The sequence below is a fragment of the Sinohyriopsis cumingii genome, chromosome 16 (genome assembly GCF_028554795.1).
Source record: "Sinohyriopsis cumingii isolate HCF-2022 chromosome 16, ASM2855479v2, whole genome shotgun sequence".
In the NCBI taxonomy this organism is placed as follows: Eukaryota; Metazoa; Mollusca; class Bivalvia; order Unionida; family Unionidae; genus Sinohyriopsis; species Sinohyriopsis cumingii.
This window is the reverse complement of record NC_142976.1, coordinates 5349601-5373692: the sequence shown is the minus strand read 5'-3', so window position 1 is coordinate 5373692 and position 24092 is coordinate 5349601. Positions and strand designations below refer to the sequence as shown.

The window sequence follows — 24092 nt, the reverse complement described above, 5'->3', positions numbered from 1 at the left end:
TAGATTTACCAACACTGGGCCATTGTTTATGTTGTGCTTACAATTAAAGTTAGTGTTCTGCAAGTCAGAACAATGTCTACTATGAGCCCAATGCTTTGGAGGGGAGATTTTATTGTTTTAAATACAAGTGGTTCTTTACGTCACTGTCAAAGATGATGCCAACATACAACTATTATCCAATGATTTTTGGAATGATTTTTTTTAAATATTTTACATTTTGGTGTTCTAAAAATGTTTTTAAAAGGTTAATAAAATTTTTTTTAAAATGACTGTTGGGCTTACATTGGTCAAGTAAGCTCTCACCAGCACATCCATACTACTGATGCCACTAGAAGAGAATGAGGTTGAACAAAGTGATGGGAAAGAAACTGATGTACAATAAGTTAAGCAAAACACTTATGAACCAGAGATTTTATTACGAACATTTTAACGTGTTTGTATTGGCATTATCCCGTATTTCATGTTCATTGTCTGTTTATCAGTGATTTATTTTTCTGACTTGGTGGCCAACATTTAAAGGGCCCAGCTAAAGTGTTTATAGATGGTCATTTCATTGATTTGGCTGTCTACTATGCAAATATTACCCTCTTTTTACCAACCATTAACAATAAAGACTGGTTTTGTTAAGAAACTTTAAATTACACATAAAAGAAAATTTATACCATAATGCTGTAAATAACATTTTATTTGTCAAAGATTGTCATCCTGCAAAAAGCATCATTGTTCAGAGAAAAACAAAATGATCTCAAATTTTGACATACCATATATGTTTGCCTATAAGTCAGGTCCACCTGCAAACTGCATAGAGCCAAATCTGTTGTTGCATAATGCACCAGGAGATCTGGATCTATGCAATATGTTAGGAGCAGTCAGTAAAACGACACAGACCCTGATCTGCTAGCCCATAATGTGCCAGAAGATCTGGATCTATGCAATATGTTAGGAGCAGTCAGTAAAACGACACAGACCCTGATATGCTAGCCCATAATGTGCCAGAAGATCTGGATCTATGCAGTATGTTAGGAGCAGTCAGTAAAATGACACAGACCCTGATATGCTAGCCCATAATGTGCCAGAAGATCTGGATCCATGCAATATGTTAGGAGTAGTCAGTAAAACGACACAAACGCTGATATGCTAGCCCATAATGTGCCAGAAGATGTGGATCTATGCGATATGTTAGGAGCAGTCAGTAAAACGACACAGACCCTGATCTGCTAGCCCATAATGTGCCAGAAGATCTGGATCTATGCAACATGTTAGGAGCAGTCAGTAAAATGACACAGACCCTGATCTGCTAGCCCATAATGTGCCAGAAGATCTGGATCTATGCAACATGTTAGGAGTAGTCAGTAAAATGACACAGACCCTGATATGCTAGCCCATAATGTGCCAGAAGATTAGGGTATATGCTGTTTGCAGCTGGAACTGATTTATAAGTAAGTATATACTTTACAAGGAATAGATGTTAGAAATATGAAGAGAGACAGGATTATTAACATGTCACAAATAACTAAACAAACAATATAGGTTCACTTACAAAGCTTGCACGTGTATGACATTGATTATTTACATGCATGTAACATGGTAAGCAGTATCTGAAATCTCTACAATAAATATAAATAATAAATAAATAAAACAGTCCACTTTTCAAACTAACACCACACCGCTAACAGGTTTTCTTTAGTGTGGTGAGTGCTATACGTCTTTTTTGTAACATAAAATGCCTTATCAAAAGATATCATTAAATTTATTCGATATATTTCACTTCTAATTAACTCCCACCTGTAATCAATGTACAAAAAGTACCTATGGCAAAGGAATAAGGTTCACTGAGAATAAGAAAATCCATATATAGTTGTACTCACTAATGTCCACACCTTATAAGAAATGAAAAAATGCTAACTACAGTAGTTCTGAATATAACAATATCCTACAGAATCATAAAATTGTGTCATGTACCTAGTATTGTCGCCTTAGACTGGATGCATTGTAATGAAGACAACCTAATACTGGGATTGTTTTATGCCATACCACATACTGATTGCGTGTTTTGTGTTAATATACCAGTTACATAATTTTGATCTTAAATCACACACTGATTGGGCAAGTTTCATGTTAAACAACACCACAATGGGTTGTAAAAAGTCAAAAACTAAAAGAAAAATAAATGCACAGACAAAATACATATAAATTCACCCCATTTTATGAAATGCATAGAGGATATCACCATTATTCAATGATATAAGGAAATATTTCATGAGCGATGTGGAAATGTATTATCACAGGTAAAATATTAACTTACATTTACACACACACAAAAAAACATTTTCATTTTTATTCATATTTTTTAAGGCAAACGTCACTGATTTGTATGGATTTTTTTCCTCCATTCCAAACCAATGTGAATAATGGCTGCATTCAATCAAGATCAGGGTCTATGTTGTTTGTTCTTCTGATTGCTCCTAATAAAATGCACTGACCCAGCTCAAATGGCACAATGTGATAGCAGATCTCAGTCTGTGCAGTTTGCTGTTGGACCCAACTTGCAAGTGAATATATATATATGGTAATTGTCAATCGCATACAAAAATAATTCACGAATGCATTGTAATGGTGATAAAATGTCCTGAAATCAATCAGAAATTCTTATAAGAAATCAAAATTTGAGAAATTCAGTAATGCATTAGTGGTTAGAGTGGAAGGAAAGGTGATATAGTACTCATTTTAGTACCTCGGCATAAAATAACTGCAATTCAGAATTATCAATGCAACCATTCTGTAGAATGCAATCTTTTTTCCAAACTGCATGTTCTTAAAACCTAAGCAGAGAAATGGGTCACCACAACCACATTTCTTGTGAAATTTATATGAATCTTCAAAATACACTTAAGTGTGACTATTATTACTAACGTCAAAAAAGAGCAGTATAAGCACAAACTTAAGCATTGGCGTGAAAAGGTCACTCTGACCTAATTTATGGTAAACAGTATTCCTCAAGATGAATATAACAAGTTTTATGTTGGTCCAAGTTTTAGTGTAAAGATTTAAATGCAGAAAATTAGCTTCTGACTTCTGTTGAAATAAAATGTTGACAGTTACGGCAGCAACAAGCACAAAGTTACAGTAACAACAAAATGGGCAACAATTACAACAACAATGCTAACAGACAAGTACATCTACATATATGTCAAGACCATGTTTTGCATAAAAGCAGATTACTGCAAACAGCACATGATCCCCTGCCAACATAAGCAAAATGGATTTGTCCAAAAATGAAATGCATGTTCAAATCTAACTTGTGTCAATGAACATCAAGCTACTGATTTGAAATTTGCTGTGTTCTATTTCGAGGCAAAATTGTACCAAGATTCCAGGAAATCAGCTGCAGAAATGTTCAAGAACTGTCCAGAAATGAAAGCAAAAATGAAATCGATATTTAATGACACTTGCTTTGAACTTAAGCTACTGATTTTCAAATAAATAAAGGATTATGCACCAAGGTTTATTTAAATCAGCTGAAGTGATCTTAGGTCTGGTCCAAAATGACACCCAAAAGCCAAATCCAGGGGATCGTACTTGAGCGGGAGGTACACGTTTACCAAATCCTGTACAAATGCATCATGGTGTACTTAAGTCACTGTCTGGATATAAAATGCAAGAGTCAAATCTGTCCTTAGCAATACTGACCTTGCAACTACTGACCCCAAACTCAGCCAAATTTTTCCTAGTGCTTAGGGAAACAAACGTCCTAGCTATGGCCAAATCTATTTTTGGCAACCAAAATCTTCATACTGAAACTATTTACCCCATTTCAAGGAGTTCTTCCAGTTGCTAAAGGGAATGCATTTACTAAATTTCATTGAATTCTGCGATCTTCTTACTTGGGAGTTATCACCTTGAAATTAAATACAAGGGCAAAACCTTTTCTTAGTAAGCTTCAAGCGACAGAGTTAATCGTTGGTCTAAGGGAAATTCATTAAGAAACCTACAATGAAATCTGTTATGTACAACTTGAAGTATCAACTTGAAATGAAACGCAAAGGCAAAATCTATTTTTAGAAACACCAACCTTAACCCTGGATCTACCAATTCCAAAATCAACACAGGTCTTTCCTGGACAAAGAACAAAACATACACAAATCTAGCTGTAAACTAAAATGCCCAACCAGACAATGGTCAACTATAATACACGAGGAATTGTTAAATATCTTCTGCAATACTATGGCAAGAATTATATCTTTTCTTCCAATACTGCACCAAAATTTTGGAGCTCTTTGGCTAAAAATAAAAAATGTACTATTGTGGAATAAGTTCTGAGATAAAATATAAAAAATCTCAGCTTATAATATCTCTGATTTCTCATTTTCAACCAGGCCATGATAACCAGAAACAATGCTGGCAAAAATCTTTACCCCAATTATTATAAAATTCACAATGTTATAGACTTATTCAAATTTAACAGGTAATATGGAAAATAACCGTGTGCTCACCTTTTAAGTAATTCTTTACAGAATATGGGTGTAGCTGCTCAGAAGAAATCAAAAGCTAACTGTCACTCAAAATGACATTTGCAAGATTGTTTTTTAGACATATCTGGTTACAGTGGAACATACTGTTTGGTTGCATGAACAGTTGCTGATTTACATGTAGTCAGTTCTAAAATTTATTGCTATTTAACTGGCACCAAGAGCAACTAGAACAAGACACCAAATCTGTATTGTTTCATAATTATAAAGACAAACAAAAAAAAACAACAACTTTTTTTTACCCCAAAAGAATTACACTCAGTGTACAGCCGACATGGTGGAAGCCTAATCCCTGTGTTAGACTTCACATCTATTTACTTCCTCAAACTTTCTTGCAAACTGATAATGTTAACTGTTCATTTTTAACAGGAACATAGCAAACAATTTTTGAACATGAAGGACTGCTGTAACCATTTAAAGTCAAAACATCGCTTCACATTGGCAAAAACTGGCTGTTGCAAGTGTTTTCGTCCACATATTGCCATTTTTAGATCTGAATTAATTCAATCCCATGGCTTGCATCAAACATGCGTAACTAAGGTTACACACTGCTTTTGTGTGTATTTTTTGCAATTATGTTCCAAAACAGGCATAAAATCATTATGTTTTTTAGGGTGGATGGGAATATTCATTAGGCACATGTCAATTCTTTTAAATTAGTACCTTACTGACTAGCAAACTGAAACACAAGATAATTGCAGGTACAAAGTATTGTACAATCTGGATCATGAAAGCTATATAAACCTTTTATTTTATTAAAATCTATCAACAGTGAAATTTCCAACTTCTTTATTATATGCCACATCATTACTTATCTAATCTGATCCAAAAATTGATGTAACATAGAATTTCTATTGACATCAAATGACATGGATATATTTTAAAACATTCCTATCAAGAGACATAACTACATGTGTATTGATACAATATCAATGTCAATGTTTAGCAAATTTGACCCGTTTTGCTCTGCACTTTGGAAAGGTGTACTTTATTGTCCTCTTTACTGAAGTGACATTTACATTTTTTCAGATATCAAACATACAAATATAGTCTCACCTGGCAAGCAGAAAATGAAACCTTTAAGACAGGTGGCTGCTTAATACAGGTTGATTTCCATTAAAGTTATTTCATATGGACAATGTGGCTATTTAGGACAGGTGGCTGCTTAATAGAGGTGACTTTTGATATAGGTAAGACTAATAAGAAATACATTAATAAATCAAAAGCATGTTACAAGAAATAAATTGTTTAATTTTCTTGATTACTTATTTCAGCAAGTGTACTCTTATCTGGCAAGAGAGAAATGATGTGGCTTTTGTGTTATATATATATATATATGCATGTAATAAACTGACAACAAACAATGAGTCTTTTTCAAAGGCAAATACAAAACAGACATGGTTGTTTCTAAAATGAATTAAACCTTTTATTATGTTTCAACTAGTTTATTGCATTTATCTTAATCCCTGACACATGATCACTTGCTGGAGCTGGATCACTGGTGCACTTGAAAGGATTGTTATTTACCATATGATTTGTATTCTTTACACACACACACACACACACACACATATATATATATATATATATATATATATATATATATATATAAAAGATTTTACACAAATGCCACATCTCTAGATTTGACAGTTCCAAGTTACTAATCCTTTACAATAGCTTCTATTCTAATTACAGAATAATATTAATACGGAGGCAAATTAACAAATGACTATAACTTCATTCTGACTGAACAATTAAAAACAAATATATGAAAATATGACAAAATCCAAAATGCCGTATGAAAATATCACAATCATACTGGTATACTTTTCTTCTGTATAATAAAACGCTCATAGAAATAATGATCTAGAAAACATAGCATAAATCTTTGTGCATTTAAATAAACGAAATGGTAACAAAAGCTCTTTATCTACTGCAACTAAATTAAAATGTTTTTCCCAATTTTAGCTGCAAACTAGAAGCAATAATTACAACTTTTGGCAATGTCTAAATCTATCCTCATCTATAAGTAACATTAATGGGTAAACTGTGGAATGTGAAGAGCATGAGACAGGAAAGAAGTAAAAGAAAAAAAAAATCCCAAATATTAGGACTGCGATCTTCTTTTTCAACTTTGCGCAAAGTAAACTAGAAGCCTGCAGCAACACAGCAACCCATGCTTTTCTCAGTCATCCATAACCACCATTATTCATATCATATATACTTGCTAACAAGTCTAGTCCAACTGCAAATTGCACATACCAAGAACTGCAGTCGCATAATTTGCCTGCAGAGTCAGGGTCTTTGAGGTTTGTTATCAGTAAAATAAACAACACAGATCCTGATCTACCAGTGCATTATGTGATGGCAGATAAGGGTCTCTACTGTTTGCAGTTGGAACTGTACTTGGAAAGCAGGTACATATGGTATATGAAAAAGTTTCCCAATCACCCACTCTCTTCTCCACCCCCACCCCCCTTCTGAAACTCGAAATGCTTGCCATGACATATGCATACACTTTCTGATAGGCAGGACAAAGTACTGTAATTGCTTGCAAACAAATAAGGTCTGACAGCAAATAACATAAACTCTGATTTGCTGTCATATAATGTGCTGGCAGATCAGGGTCTATCTTGTTTGTTATACTGATTACTCATAACAAACTGCATACACCCAGATCTGCCAGTGTGTTATGCGGTGACAGATCTAGAACTGTGCAGTATGCATATATATGATAATCCTAGTTTTCTTTTAAATAATTAGGTAGTAATGATTTAGTTTGGCTTGGTGTTCTACAACAACACATGTAGGTTACTATGAGCCAAGGCAATGGAGGGAAGTGCCTTGCCCAAGTGTACACCAATGAAGCCATCCTGGGCAAATCCAATGACAGGATTTGAATCTGCACCCTTCTGGTCATAAGTCCACCATGCTAACCAACAACTTAAAAGCTGCGGAGGCTCCAGTCTGCATTAGTCACATCTAAAGACATGCAGGAGAGTCCATTAAATGTATTCTACATCTCCAAGCCTGTTAACAAGTAATCATACACATAACGAGTAATTACACACGTGTGGAAAAACAGGTGACATTAATGAAATACATTTTTCTAAAAGTAGTATAAAATAAAACGTACAAAATAATTTTACTCAAGAATTAAGACCTTGATTTCTAAACAAATATAAATAGGGAAATGTACATATATGACCCCATTCTATTATGCAAAATTACACAAAAAAATCATAGTGCTCCAGAACAATATGGTTATGGTTTAAAAATACAACTTTGTATATATTTTTTACTTGTTAAATATTCAGTGTATTCATTTCTCAGGGCGATCCAAATACTGACATAAAAAAATTATTGCATTGGTAATTTACAAATGAAATAAATAATTTCATTTTCTGTTCCGTTAAATGAGATCACATCTTTTTTTATATGGTACATAAAAATCAACCCTGAGTTTTAATTTAAATAATTATTCTGAAGAGCCTAACTGCATAAATTATACTGTAATACATGCATAGAAGTTGGGTCCAACTGCAAAACAGATGCGTATCTGTGGGTGCATTATTTAATGGCAGATTAGGGTATCTGTTTCTCATTCTAATACTAGGTAATAACTGCATTGATCCAGATATGCTTGTGCATTTGCAATGGCAGATGTGGTCTATGCAGTGGGATCTGGCTTACATGTGAGTACATGTGGTAAATAATGTTTCAAAAGGAAAAGAAGAAATAATTCAATGTCTTAACTCCAGTGGTCAGCCGTGCAAGTTTCAGTATGTCAAAAATTACAAGATTTACCTACATGGCAGCATTTTATCACACACCATCAAAGATCTAACATTCAATTGTCTCCAAATTTAATAAATAAGTTTCATGAAATTGTTAAACAGGTGGGTATAAAGTCTGAACAAGCCTGAAGACAATCAAAAGTTTATTACACAAATTTTAAACAATGCATCAAAATTGTAATACTAAACTAGATCTGTTTGCAAGCAAGTGCTTCGGGCTGTTCCATTAAAACATAAATGGTACACAGGGAAGGCAGTGCCAAAGTACTTTGATTTCGTAGAGTTCATATTAAAATGATAAGAAAAATTGCATCTATGGGTGGGTCCCATGTATGTTTTAATGGAACAGCCTTTACAGAAATCCCCAGGCTCTAAAAGTAATAATCTGACAAAACCCATTTTGTTATGTGATAAAAAATTCTTATGAACTCCATTTAGAAAAATCATTCATGTACATGACACAATGTAAAGTCATGATACATTTATAAAAATGGAGAAATAAAGTTTTCAAGAAAACGCGCACATCAAATTTGCGCCGACTTGAATCCACCCATTAATGGGGAGCTGAATCTTTCTTCCTGGTTGAACACATTTAAAAAAATGGCAGTTCCAGTTTGGAAATATATGCCCCACATTCATGTGTATACATAAATGACACGCATCTTCTGTATATTTTTCTGCTTGGGTGTCAGTATTTAGCAAAAGATAAGGGTAAGTTGAATATGGAGTTTAAAGCATAATGAATTGTATAAAATGTTGTATCTGGGCCTGTCTCTGAGTGGTACATGACTTTTCAAAAGGTAGGTCATCTTTATGTAAGTACATTAAAGACTGATAAAAGTACAAACGCTTCATGTAAAATTAACAGAATCACCTTTAGAATCCACGTCCATGGGTCTAATATATAACTGAACACAACCACCATTATTATAATTACCAGCAGTTGTGGGGTCTTCTTTTGACAACCACTGATCACCGTTTTTAACTCAGTGAAGAAAGATCAGTGAGACTTTACTGCTGATTGCACGGCCAACAATACAAACTGCAGGTCCTTCTGTAGGTGTAAAAAGTCAAGAAAAAAAGTAAATCTGCTCTTTTGGACATGCTCTAGGGAATATCACTGTGTTGATGATGTCCATTTTTGCTATCCCATTCCATAGAAACAATGCCTGAAATATTTTGGGATAAATGGTGTAAGTAGCATTTGGCAACTTTCAAACTGTTTTCTCTCATTAACTGTCGGTTAGTCTTTCATGATGTCATGTACTCAACACTTTGCACCATAGCTGATCCATTACCTCTGCTATCATGTACATAACCAAAATTCCAACTCTGAAATACACTGAAAAATAGTTCCTAAGCACACCAACCAAGAGAAGCAAAGTACAATATATCTTGACATCTGAAGTAAAGTACAATATGTTTTGACATCTGAGAAATGATATTTTTTGCGTGGGAATATGACAACTGTCCAGCCTTTATGAGGGATGTTATTGATCAAAAATTAGAAAAATATAAGAATGCTGCATTATGAATTACTTTTTGTACCAAACAATGAATATTTTACACCACAAATGGTCCATAGGAATAAAGATTTTGCACCAGCTGTCACAAATATGCTAATTACAAAAATACAATCTTGATGAAATGAGTTATGTAAGGGATGTAACTGATCATGCCTCATTCTTTGGGAAAAAAATAAAAGTGCTCAAAAAACCCCCACAAAAAATGACCAAACTTGAAAACAAAATTCTAATTGGGTTTCAGGGATGGGGTGGGATAGTCTCAAGATGTTTCATTCAAAACATACTTTGTATGATAATTTGTCAAAATAAATTTCATTAAATCAAAGATGTTATTGGGAAAAGGCCATCATTTTCATGTTCATGTGTCTGCAGATTTCTGTAAAGTAACCACTCATTACAGTTTTAAAGAACTCTCCCCCAAAATATTGACTTTTCTCATTGCCTGTCATGTCATTTTGATAGCCTCTCTATAAGGCAAAATTTAGGGAAATAATAAAATGTTTTTTCGATAAAGTCTCATATTTGACCTAACATTTTTTAGAAATGCCACATACATGTATGTCATTGTACAGCGTAATCAGTAGCACAACATTTGCTTTACAGTGACTAAAATTAGAACTATTGTTATGACTGGTCATGCTTGGATGTTCCAAGGAGATTCTGCTTGACAGTGTCCAGGAAGCTGGTCATCTCTTGACTGTCGCCAAGACTGTAGGTATCTCTGTACTTCTTAACTCTAGGACCCCAGTCTGCTTCTGGCTTTGTGAGGAACTTCAATCTCTGTGAACATATATTGAGTAACAGAGTTCAAACTTCATTTATTTTACATTTATCAAACACAAAGCTCTATCTAGTTGTACATGTACTCTCAATGTTTTGCATAATATGGTCTTTGAGGTGGAGAAAAACATTAACTGGAGAACCATGCTCTTGCATATCCTCAAGCCAGAGATGGATCCCAGGATGACAGTGGTGTAAACCGTGATGTTACTGCAGCATTATCCAACATACATACTGATATCAGTGCTCAAATTGGAAGGGGCACCTTAATGGCTTTGTGGCTGGTGTGCCAGCATCTTAATGAGTGGGCTGCAAATAAGCCCACCCAGAGCAGCTCAGGTTGGCTGTTACACTATATTTCTGAGCAAGGCACTTTATTCTGTTTGCTTGAAACAACATTAAATACCAGTGCTCCAAAAATTAGAATAGTGCTGTCTAAATCTTTCACAGGTCACAGGCTTGTTAACACTGTGAAGCTACTGTGTGACTTTTGAGATGATACCACTTCTAGGCAGGCAAGTGAATATTTTAATGAGGCAAGTGGTTCTTCAAAAGTTACTTGCATATGGCCTGTATATGAACTGGTCTGGGCAAGCTTGTCTGCAGCACACTCATTAGTGGCTGGCATACTAAACACATGCCCCCCTCCCTTTCCAACATGATACCGGAACACTAACAACAAAGCCATCAAAGCCCCCCCCCCCCATATATTTAAGAGGTTATTACTGGTAACCTCTTTCATTTCTGTCGACAAGAAATGCTAATAAACATTGAAGGTACTTTTGACGGCATACATGCCAACCATGTGTGGTTGTTACAGTGGAGGAAGCATGTATTCCCAGGAAAAGTCATAAATGATGGATAGGAAATCTTTAATCCTTGAAGATGCCAGCCTCAAGGATTTAACCTAAGAACTTCAGTATATAGTATATGGTTTAACTGCCAAACTATTTAGAAATACTTATATTAAAGTGCATAAAGGGGCACCGAGTGGCTGAGTGGTCTAAAGCGCTCTCCGTTACGGATCAATGTCATCTCACCTCTGTCTGTGTGTGTTCGAGTCTCTGATTCAGCCAATGTGGGTATGTGAGAAAGATTGCTAGTAGCTTCTCGTGGGTCGGTGGTTCTTTCGGGGATTTTCCCAGGTTCTTCCTCCACCATTAATACTGGCCACCATGTATAGCCTATCATGTGCTGAAAAATGGCGTTAAACCCTACAACAATAACAATAAACCCTACAACAATAACAATAAACCCTACAACAATAACAATGTACAAAACTGAACAATGTATTCATTCAGCAGCTTCATCTTCACCATCAGCATGTAATACCTAAGGTTTTCACAGGGTGGATGGAAATTTTCTACCTGTTTGATTTCATCTTCATGACCAGTATCAATGTATATGAGAAAATAGATTTCATTTTATCCTATGGTGACGACAGAAGGTCAAACAGTAAAATTGGTTTGAATATTTCCATCCACTCTACTAAAAGATCACAAATTTATCCCCATGTATATAAAGTCCCTGAGACAAACAACAAACATTACCAGTGTTACTGTATATACTCACTTGTAAGTTGTCCATCTGCCAACTGCATAGACCCAGATCTGCCCTTGCACAACATACTTACAGATCTTAGTCTATATAGTTTGTTAACAGTAATCAGCAGAACAAACAACACAGAATCTGATCTACTGGCACAATATGTATTGGCATATCTAGGTATACGTTGTTTACAGCTGGACATGACTTATAAGTGAGTGATAACAATGTGGTAACTATTATCAGTGTAGCAATAATGCAATCTACTGTGAAATGCATTGAATATAAAAAACTGCTGTTGTTGTTGTTGTTGTGGGGTTTAACGCCATTTTTCAGCACGATAGGCTATACATGGCGGCCAGTATTAATGGTGGAGGAAGAACCCGGAAAACCCCAGAAAGAACCAACGACCCATGAGAAGCTACTGGCAGGCTTTCTCACATGCCCACATTGGCTGAATCTTAGACTCGAACCGCCGCAGACAGAGGTGAGATGGCAGCGATCCATAACGAAGAGCGCTTTAGACCACTCGGCCACTCGGGGCCCCTCAAAAAAACTGCAATGATGCAATCTACTGTGAAATGCATTGAATATAAAAAACTGCAATGATGCAATCTACTGTGAAATGCATTGAATATAAAAAACTGCAATGATGCAAACTACTGTGAAATGCATTGAATATAAAAAAACTGCAATGCATGGATAACAATGAATTCAAATGAAATGGCCCAATTTGGCAGCTTTTGTGAAATAATTTTTTTTTAAAATCTGAACTAAAATACATTATGTTTGAATGTTATTTTATCACCATTTTTGAGGTAATGCAAAGAAAGCTGCATTTCCTATTACACTCATTTTAAAATTAGGGTCGGCAGGATGTTTTTCTTTTTTTTTTTACCATGGGGAAAAGAAGTGTAAGGATCTGCAATGAGAAACAGATGGTCAGCCAAGCGGAAACACATTTTTTTGGCCTTGTTAATGAGTAGGAATTAAATAAAATGCTTTCAATTTCTTTCAAACAAAAAGAACCATGCCAATTCAAGAGTTATTGTCACCATATTGTTTCTCATATCACATACCTAATTACATATTATCGATCAGACTCAAGGTGTATAGGATGATCCGTCTTTGTTATTAGAATCAAATTTCAAGAATGCTATATATAAAGGAGGATAATACAAAGCCTGCACTGATTAAGAAAAACACAAAAACAATGTAAGGGCATACATTTTATTCAAACCAATTCAAGGGCACAGTGTTAACTAAAAACCAATGATCAAAATGGTTAATATCAAAATGTCATAAGAATTGTGCTAGTTCTTTTTTTTAAATTTTTGTTGATTTATCCTGATATGGTACTTAGCAATGAATAACCAAATTAAATATTTTTTGAATGACCTAATGATTTCATTTCCATTCAGATTCATCTCTCTTTAAATGACTTAGCAATGAATAGCCAAATTAAATATTTTTGAATGACCTAAAGATTTCGTTTCCATTCAGATTCATCTCTTTTTAAATGACTTAGCAATGAATAGCTAAATTAAATATTTTTGAATGACCTAAAGATTTCATTTCCATTCATATTCATCTCTCTTTAAATGACTTAGCAATGAATAACCAAATTGAATATTTTTGAATGACCTAAAGATTTCATTTCCATTCAGATTCATCTCTCTTTAAATGACTTAGCAATGAATAACCAAATTAAATATTTTTGAATGACATCCTTTACGTCAAATTTTTATCCTATTCATATTTAAGAATCATTTTTGAAATTTTTTAACGTTTATTTTACGACTTGGTTGTAGAAATACAAGGTTACCAACATATAATTTGGGCTTCATATCTAGAAATCATATACAATATCTGAGAGGACAGGCTTAATAAAAATATTATTTTTAAAATTAGTTTTTGCAAAGAGAATAACCCAAATCATGCCTGACAGTGTCTGCAAGGAGGAAAACATAAAAGCGTTAAAAAAACTTAAAATAATCTGTATAATGCCATGGAAACTAGTAAATTACTAACCTCTATTAATGTTCCTTTGGCATGGATAATTCCCCAGATCATACAGACCGGAATTGGAATTATGGGTATACAAGCAAGGATGAAGCCCATTACTCTAGCACTAGCAGAGTATGTGTATCCATCATAAGTTGGAGGGGCATACTGGAACAAGGTCAGGAGGAAAGTAGTCTAAATTAAAAAATGAAAACAAAAATATATTAACCTACAATTATATTCAATATGATCTGACCATAAAATTTAAATAATTGTCTTATATTCTCAAAACAATGCATCAAACTGCAATCTTTTTAAAATAAAATCAACCCGAGTCAAATTTACTGGGTTTTTTGTTTGTCTCAGGTCTGGGAATTTGTGCTTTCATGATCTTTTCTGATGTAACTGATTAACCATGACAACCAAATTGTTGGTGACTGAAAACCAGAAAATGGTGGTACAACTTTACAATATTATAAAACTGAAATATACTTTTTCTTCATGTTTGAAAATGAATTTTGTAGGAGAAAAATGAATCCCAGTGTGCATTAAAAGTCTACAAAATATGTACAAAAAGTGAAAGTAATTTGGAGGGTTTTGCTGTTTTTAGTCTTGGTGGCCACAGCTGATGACAATTTTGCATCTTTTGCATGTAAATCACCAAGTCCACTGTGCCAGGATGTTCTGTACCAAATTTGGTCAAAATTGGTTGAGTGGTTTCTGAGAGTAAGTTTTAAAAAGCACCTGTTGCGTGAAACACAAGGCACAACACATGATGGATTCAGTGCTAAAACATATTATGGCCAGGTGAGTTCAAATCTTGTGCTTAAGTTAATATTTTAGTATACATTTTTGGAAATCTAGAATATATAATGTGCTTAACACTGCCATATTACAGAAGTAAGATGTATGAATGGTCTGAGTGATTTGCTTTATTGCAAGGATGGTTTGTGATCACTGCAGTGCTATCTATATACATTACAATTAAGTCTCTTCCCAGAATTCTGTCATCGCATAATGCACCAGCAGATTTGGATCTATGCAGTTTGTCCAGCGTAATCAGTAGCACAATGTTGACCATGGTCTGCTTGCACAACTTGTGATTGCAAATCAGGGTCTATGTTGTTTGCATAATTAATCTATTCAGATTAAGTTGTATCAACATAGCAACAAATTTGGTACAGATGAAAATATTTTCTTCATGACTGACATGTACCCATCCAAGAATAGTGGAATCTCAGGTCTCTCTTGTATCATAATACACTGGCAAGTTCATGTCTACATGGTTCATCTTTAGTTAGAAATTCAAGTATTTTCTTTAACTGCAACGTAACCTTGAATATCAAACATATGCCAGTTTTTGGTAACTACTTTCAAAAGTGAAAGAACTTTAATCTGGCACATCAGGCACTATGGTAAACAATATCAGTCTGGCACCTGTCAAGAAATATGGTAAATCAAGATCAGTTGGGCACCTGTCAAGAAATATGGTAAATCAGGGCTAATCAATATCAGTCTGGCACCCGTCAAGAAATATGGTAAATCAGGGCTAATCAATAACAGTCTGGCACCTGTCAAGAAATATGGTAAATCAGGGCTAATCAAGATCAGCTTGGCACCTGTGAAGAAATGTGGTAAATCAGGGCTAATCAATATCAGTCTGGCATCTGTCAAGAAATATGGTAAATCAGGGCTAATCAAGATCAGGGCTAAAACATTAACATCTTGGTCAGCAGTGTATATTCGACTTTGTATGGTCATTTCTATTACATTTTGACAATGACTTTCAGGATGAAATGTATATTTGTAATCGAACTAAAGTATATGGTTTACCTACATGCACTGATGGTACACTTAGCTGTACATGATTTCCAGCAAAGAACTGAGATCAATTTTGCAGTAAATAAATGCACTGAATGACTTCTGAATTGAGGGTGTTCCAAATATGTAGGTCCTAACTATGTGTTTAAGAGAACAACAGAAATTTTGATCTGATAAAGCAATACAAAATGTCAGCAAATATGTAAATCGATGATGTTTGCAGTTAGGTATACATAATAAGTTGAGTAAATGTAGAAAGTGCTAAAAATATACAGACCAGCATGATCACTGGAGTAATGAAGCACCAGCAAATCCTCATGTAAGCGGGAGGCGGATGTCCTAACATCATCCTGATGTCCCGAGAAAATCTATCTGCACCTGTAGGTATAAAACATATAAGAAATATACATGTTTAAAAAATCAAACACCTAATAAAATATGAAAGATAAATTTGAACCCCAGACAGTGCCATAATGGTTCAAAATCTTTCACCTAAAATCTTGAAATCTTATACTAGCACATGTGTATATTTGCTTATATTTATATATATATATATATATATATATATATATATATATATATATATATATATATATATAAAATTGTGCCAAAACACAGAGACAGAGAACCAAAGCCTTTCCCCATAAATACTTGTACTCAGCAGCAAATAATATGTGCGGTATATATGTGCTTATGACATATACTGTATGCAATCTGTGTTTAGTAAATAACCATATATTTGGCATTACAAAAGAATTTCCTGATATTTTAACTTACATCTAGCAAGAAAAAGCAGATTTAGTTGTCTCAACACTCAAATCATCATGTAAAAACTTTAATGTTGTTCACAACAGCCAGCATTTGGTAACATTTGTATGTCAGGTATACAAATATAGACCCTACTTGCATAATTCAAATGTTTTTGAAAAAATATCAACATAAAAGTCTACGTAATATATTTCTTATTTTTAAATAATCAATAACCAGATAAATAAAGAATGAATTACATACAAGAAGGATTTGATATAAAACCGAAACTGGTTTATATAAATATTTTCAGGATGGCCATCATGACAGCCATTATAGTGGTTGGATCAGTATCATTTTAATACAGGCAGAATATCTTGCAAGAGAGAAGTTGTAAAAAAAAAAAAAAATATTGGTATGGCCATTTATTAATAAGAAGCTATAAAAAGATTTAGTTACATTCTGGAAGGATGGTAGTGGTGTAGCAACCATTTAAACAACCCTCATGACTGCATGGGAAGGGGAGAGGGGACAAAATTCACATCAAACAAATTTTCTATTCTTGGGGGCCCCAAGAATTAAGTTTTGCAATGAAAAAGGTGGAGGGGGAGCAGAATTTCTTCCTCACCACTAAAGAATGTCTTATGGCACAGCAACATTGGTAAGGTTACATGACGCTAAGTGAAGCAGAAGCAAGTGCTTTGCCCAATGATGCAGCATAACAACCAATCTGAGCCTGCATCCTTCTGGTCACAAGTCCTTGGAAAGCCACAGTGACATTATGTTTTATGACTATATAGTTAGAAGTGTTTTAGTGAAAACCAAATGTCAATATCATCATATCGTCAACAGTAGTAGCTAGAAGTGTTAATATCATCATATTGTCAACAGTAGTAGTTAGAAGTGTCAATATTATCATATCGTCAACATTAGTAGTTAGAAGTGTCAATATTATCATATCGTCAACATTAGTAGTTAGAAGTGTCAATATCATCATATTGTCAACAGTAGTAGTTAGAAGTGTCAATATCATCATATCGTCAACAGTAGTAGTTAGAAGTGTCAATATCATCATGACGTCAACAGTATTAGACAGAGGTGAGATGCGAGCGATCTGCAAAAGGGAATGCCTCTCAGCGATCTCGGCCCACCAGTAGCAGATGTGATTTTTAAGATGTCCACCATGTTAGCAGTCTGATCATCACCATACTCATTTAGAACCAACATGACATGACAAGTCTTTTATCAGAAAGACAGAAGTTTCAAGACAAATGCCATGGTGGTCATAATGGATGTCTTATCAGCACCTTTTCATTAAGGACCAAGATGTCTTTTAGTGAAAACACCATGTCGCTGTGACCATTTGTTTAATGAGAAGTACCAATAACACTATTTTCAAGGTGGCCAATATGACAGGTAAATTGGCAGCCTCATCAGCACCAAGTTCATTTTGACAGTTCAAAACGAAGCAATTTCAAACTAACCTAATCTGTCCATTATTCAACATCCGAACTAGTGAATACCGTGTCAACAACTGACAATGTGTGTGATCAAAGTATTAAATCATTTCTAGATAAACCATTGACAGACATGTTTACGGAATGTGCCATCATCTCCTCTTTTGCATTAAATGACTGAAATCTTAAAGCTATTGAAGTATGAAATATACGTTACAGTGGCCAAGGTTTGATAGGATTGTTATAATCGGAAAGATATATCAACATAAATTGTCATATGAACCTCAAAATATCATGTTCATGAAAGCTTTTCTAATGAAACTTTACCCAAGGTATGTTGGACAGTCAAAGGTCCTCTTTCCCAAGTCATGGCAGGGCATTAAAACAAATCATAGCTGAAAAGCACCTATTTTACACAGCCACCTACCAATCAAGTCATAACTGTACTATTAGAAGTGGATAACTTGACTTTGCAGATTTTATTACCTTGGAACTCTACACACTGTAAATCTTTTAATTTTTACATCCATAACTGATGCCAAATCCCTAAAATAAAGTATGAACATTGTAATTTTTCTGTTACATGTATAAACATTGTAATGTTTCTGATACATGTAAAATGTATTGCACATGTTTCCACAAAACTTACCATATATCCAGCCAACAATGAAACATTCTAGAAACGAGGTAAGCAGAACACAGAATGCTGCGAAGTACCAGTCTACAAGCTGGTACAGGTATATACCACCCTGAAACAGAAATCAGTCTAAATTAATAACTTAATTTGCACATCCAAGCCTTGGTTCCATTTAACATTGAAATGCTCTGCTGGTGGTTCTAGTAAATGGCCGTAGTTTCTTGTTAATCAAAACAAAATTTAGCAGTGGAGGCAGGCAGCTTGGTGCACAAATGCATGCTGATTATTTGATTCTGTGAAGAGTTCACAGGTAAGATAATTATTCTCAAAGCCTAGATTATAGTGCCGTTTTGGGACTAATAATTTGTCCACCTCAAAACTGTAAAATTCTCAAAGACAAAGAAATGAAAAGCACATTTTCAATTAGATATCTGCAAATAGTGTAAAAATTCTATACCTCTCTAGTTTTGTTACTTAAAGATGAATGTAACAATGACAATATAGAATTTACACAGCTCTGTTACTCGAAAGGGTAGGGTTGGGGCAGACAAATGAAACCCAAAGTGAGAAAAAAGTTCATACTTCTTGCAGAGAAGTATGTCTCATGACAAAGAAAACAAACTTTTATAAAGAAAACTAAATGGATTATGTTGTATAATTATGTTCCCTATCTCTTAATGGTAAAACTTATCTGAGCCACATCACATACAAGATGTTATTTGGGGTACATTTTCCCACAAGTGTTAACTGTTTTTAATCAGGTCCATTGTGAATATGTATCTAGACCAAATAGTGCCAAGAGAAGCAAGAAGACATAAGGAGACAATTGGTGTCTATTCAAGAGAAGCAAGAAGACATAAGGAGACAATTGGTGTCTATTCAAGAGAAGCAAGAAGACATAAGGAGACAATTGGTGTCTATTCAAGAGAAGCAAGAAGACATGAGACAATTGGTATCTATTCAAGAGAAGCAAGAAGACAGAAGGAGACAATTGGTGTCTATTCAACAGGAGCAAGAAGACAGAAGGAGACAATTGGTGTCTATTCAAGAGAAGCAAGAAGACATAAGGAGACAATTGGTGTCTATTCAACAGGAGCAAGAAGACAGAAGGAGACAATTGGTGTCTATTCAAGAGAAGCAAGAAGACAGGAGACAATTGGTGTCTATTCAAGAGAAGCATGAAGACATAAGGAGACAATTGGTGTCTATTCAACAGGAGCAAGAAGACAGGAGACAATTGGTGTCTATTTAAGAGAAGCAAGAAAACATAAGGAGACAATTGGTATCTATTCAAGAGAAGCATGAAGACATAAGGAGACAATTGGTGTCTATTCAACAGGAGCAAGAAGACATAAGGAGACAATTGGTGTCTACACATGCATATGCAGGCTCTTTATTACCATATATACACAAGTAAGAATCAAATCGAACTGCAAACAACACAAACTCAGATCTGGCATCACATGATGTGCAGGCAGATATGGATCTATGTTCTTTGTTAGGTCTAATTAGTAAAACAAAAAACACAGACCTTGATCAGCAGGTAGATTATGCAATGGTAAATCAGGGTCTATGCTATTTGCAGTTGTATGCAACTTACAAGCATATACAGTACCTATGAATATTATGTACAATGGAACTTCCTGTAAGAGTAATCTTCGAACAATCAGCACTCAAATTTAGACAGTGTCTGATTTTCAATATTCTTATATTATATTTACATTTCTGTCTCCTTCAAACTGCCACCTCCCTTAAGCAGCCAAGTTTGTTATTTTCTATACATGGATGGGAAACAAAGGTCTTTCTCTAGGTACAGATATTAAGATATCAAAATGTAAGGATGTAGTTGTTGTCGATTGTTGTTGTTCTAGGGTTTAACGCCATTTTTCAGCACAAGATAGGCTATACATGGTGGCCAGTATAACTGGTGGAAGAAGAACCCTGGAAAACCCAGGGAAGAACAACCGACCCACGAGGATGTAGTTGAAATCTAGACACCATATATAACTTGTCTGCAAGTAACAAATCAAACTGCACAGATCCAGATCTGCTAACATATAATGCACTGACAGATCTGGGTCAATGCGTCTAATTAGGAGAAAGCAGTAGAACAAACAAAGACCCTGATTTAATGGTGCATTATGTGACAGCAGATCAGGATCTATGTTGTTTTGAGTTGGACTAGACATAAAAACATGTATATAAAAGAAAATACTTACTGATGTTGTAAATGGTAGATCCAGTATACAAATCACAAAACACAGGGCAGCTGTAAGAAAGATCTTCTTTTTGCGCAGTTTTGGAAATGCATCAGTTAGACCTGATGACAAAGTCTCAAAGACACCAAACTGAAGAGAAGGAAAAAAAAATACACCAGGTGCCATTTTTTCAAAGCAAAATTGAGGAATCAGGAGTTTATTGTTGAGCACAATTTTAAAGTTCTTTCTAATTGTTCATTATAACCATTCACTGCAATGATATTATTATGCATGTTTCTTGAAATTTAAATATGTGCTACCTTTTGTTGCATGATTGCAAGAAATAATTGCTAAGTTTATTCAAGGGACGTATTGGCTGACCAGACTGGATGATGCCTACTCATAAGCACAGCACATCTTGTAAAACCTTCAGTATTTTATAAAACTCCTGATGATTGATAGCTGAATATAATAACTGTTTATTGTAGTCATTTCATAAAAATAAATAATTTTTAATCCTGTATAGTCAAATATCAGTGAACCAGCAGTCTAAGTGTTTCTAACACTGTCAAAATTTTTTACAACCAGTATTATTATAACAAGAGACAACCATGTACTTGATTAAGTTTCATTGTTATGCATATGATATGTCTTTGATACTCAACAAGGTATACTTGCTACATCAAGCAAATTTTGTTATAAAAGGTTTTAATAGCAAAAAACATTACAGCATACACTACAACCAATAAAAAGGAAACTCCATGCCTTTAGCAACATATCATTCAAGACATCCTAATTATTTAAATGTTTAAAATTAAAAACATTTTACGTCTTAAGTTCAGTAAACCGATTTTAAGAAATGTTAGAAACAACAAGACATTATAAAAAGTATCTTACTGTAAATCACTTGGTGATACAACCATCTGTCAGCAGAAGAAAAAAAAGATTTTTAAAATGGCCCCTGTGGCAGCCATACTGGATTTATAAATGTCACTATTTTTATTTAGGATCAACCATACCTTGAAATTATGTGTATGTAAAGTTTAACGGCAATCTTCCAAGTAATTCTGGAGATGTCACAACAGCATACAAGCACAAAGAGAAGTCAAATGACAATGATAGACAAAAAGTCATTCCATAAGCTCTTCTAGTCTGATACAATAATGAATTGGTAAAAGATGTTGTTTATTTATTATATTTTCAAATCATTGTTCCTAAAATCAGTTTCTGATGCCATATCATTGTCCACCACTGGAAGCCACATTTTGCCAAGCCAAAGTCACAGGCTTTGAATAACCTTGGAGTGTCTGCTTGTAGTACAAGGGTAGTTCACAAATTAACAATTATCCTGATCAGGCATTACAGATAAGGTTTCTCATGAAAATCATGCAGCATGAAGTCCATTCATCTAATTCCTATACTTTTATAATGTTGGTAGTCATAAAGTAGGTTCTGCTTCTTTTCACAAAAATGAAAGTTGCTTAAATTAGCATTTTCATTCTTCATAAAGTAAATACTCTAAACAATGTGTTCAACGAACAAAACTTAGCCGAGAACAAAGGGCAGTAGTGTCAATGATTAAAACAATACTACCACCTGTATGAGTACAAATCAAACACCTATAAACACACTAAGTCACAAGCAACATCAAAGGAAGTCAATGCAGCCAACAACACTGGCCATTTAAAGTACATGTGTATGATCTCCTCCTTAAAACCTTAAAGTTGCAGCATCAATTACTTTCTGACAACCATGGTGTTAACATAGTGGTTCAAGAGTGTTCAAGTTAGATGCCCATTGGTTTGGTAATGTCATTATTCCACATGTCACCCAAATGCATGACCAGCAGCTCCTTGTTAAACACAGTGGTTTAAGAGTTGTAAAATTCAACTTACAGACCCCCATTGGTTCAAATAATATCATCATTCCACACAGTGAAACAAATACACGACCAGCTGTCCCATGCTCAATGCAGTTAGAAAGCAATGTGAGCATCTGATGTGTTCAGAACCCAAGAAAGTGCTAAGATACTAACTAAATTTGAAAAGCAATGGAAACACTCATTGACTGAGCCTGCATCATGCATAAGCCAACTTCAACCATTACAGTTTATTAAAACTTCATTAATTAAGCAAATTCATGCTAAATGAATAATTGCAGTTCATGTGACAACATGTATAAAAATGAAAGATTAAACCTAATTATATGTCACTATATAATTTAACAATTTCAGTATTATTTACCTGACAAACATCTCTCTGCATTATAACTCTTTTTTTAAAGGGTCAAAATAAAACATTAAAAAGCTAATACTTTGTTACCAGAATACGTAAATGATCCATGATTTATATAATGGCTTTGTTGATATCAAGGAATGAAGCACAGTACAAAAAAAAGGGGGGGGGCAACAGTGAAATCCACAAAAACTGGTACCCATGCAAATTAGTGTAACAGTAAATCAAAATAAGGCTTCTACATAATGTGTTGTCTCACATGTGAACTGTGCTATAATTTATCTCCACTTTATGTGATTAGCAAAAGCCTTTCACTTAAAACTTAACATAGAATCATACCTTTATACTGCAGTGGCCAGACAAAGTGATACCTACAATCTACCATCTCCTAAGTATAGATTTAGGCAACTATCTATATGTACCTGGCTGTCAATTCCAAGAGATAGGAGCATGATAAAGAACAAGACTGCCCACAGGTGAGATACAGGTAGTTTTGTGATGGCTTCTGGATACACTATCAGGGCTAAACCAGGTCCTGCAAAAAAAGAGTGTGTGTGACTTTTTAACGTAGCTTTAACAATTTTTCAGTCATATCGCTACGATGTCTGCAGTGTGGCAGTTTTTTGTGATGTCTAGCAATGGGGCATTATGCTGCAGACATGTAGCATGATGTCACACCCAGTCACATTATCCCGACACCAAGCCAACCAGTCCTAACATTAACCTCTTAATGCTGAGCGCCAAGCGAGGCAGCTGCTAGCACCATTTTGTAAGTCTTTGGCATGACTCAGCCAGGAATCGAACCCACAACATCCCG

General features: G+C 34.6%; 1 protein-coding gene across 1 annotated transcript in view; it reads right to left on the bottom strand.

Annotated features, from left to right (window-relative positions):
* Window positions 1–667: 667 nt before the first annotated feature.
* Window positions 668–24092, bottom strand: part of LOC149779861 (sodium-dependent proline transporter-like) — a 109594-nt gene continuing 86169 nt past the window's right edge. Inside the window, exons 8-13 of the mRNA XM_089936534.1 lie at window positions 23698–23810; window positions 21063–21191; window positions 18856–18955; window positions 16280–16380; window positions 14209–14376; window positions 668–10632 (exon numbers count right to left, since the gene is read on the bottom strand). Of these exons, the coding sequence (XP_089792660.1) occupies window positions 10477–10632; window positions 14209–14376; window positions 16280–16380; window positions 18856–18955; window positions 21063–21191; window positions 23698–23810 (767 nt within the window). The 3' untranslated portion in view covers window positions 668–10476. The remainder of the gene's footprint in view (window positions 10633–14208; window positions 14377–16279; window positions 16381–18855; window positions 18956–21062; window positions 21192–23697; window positions 23811–24092) is intronic.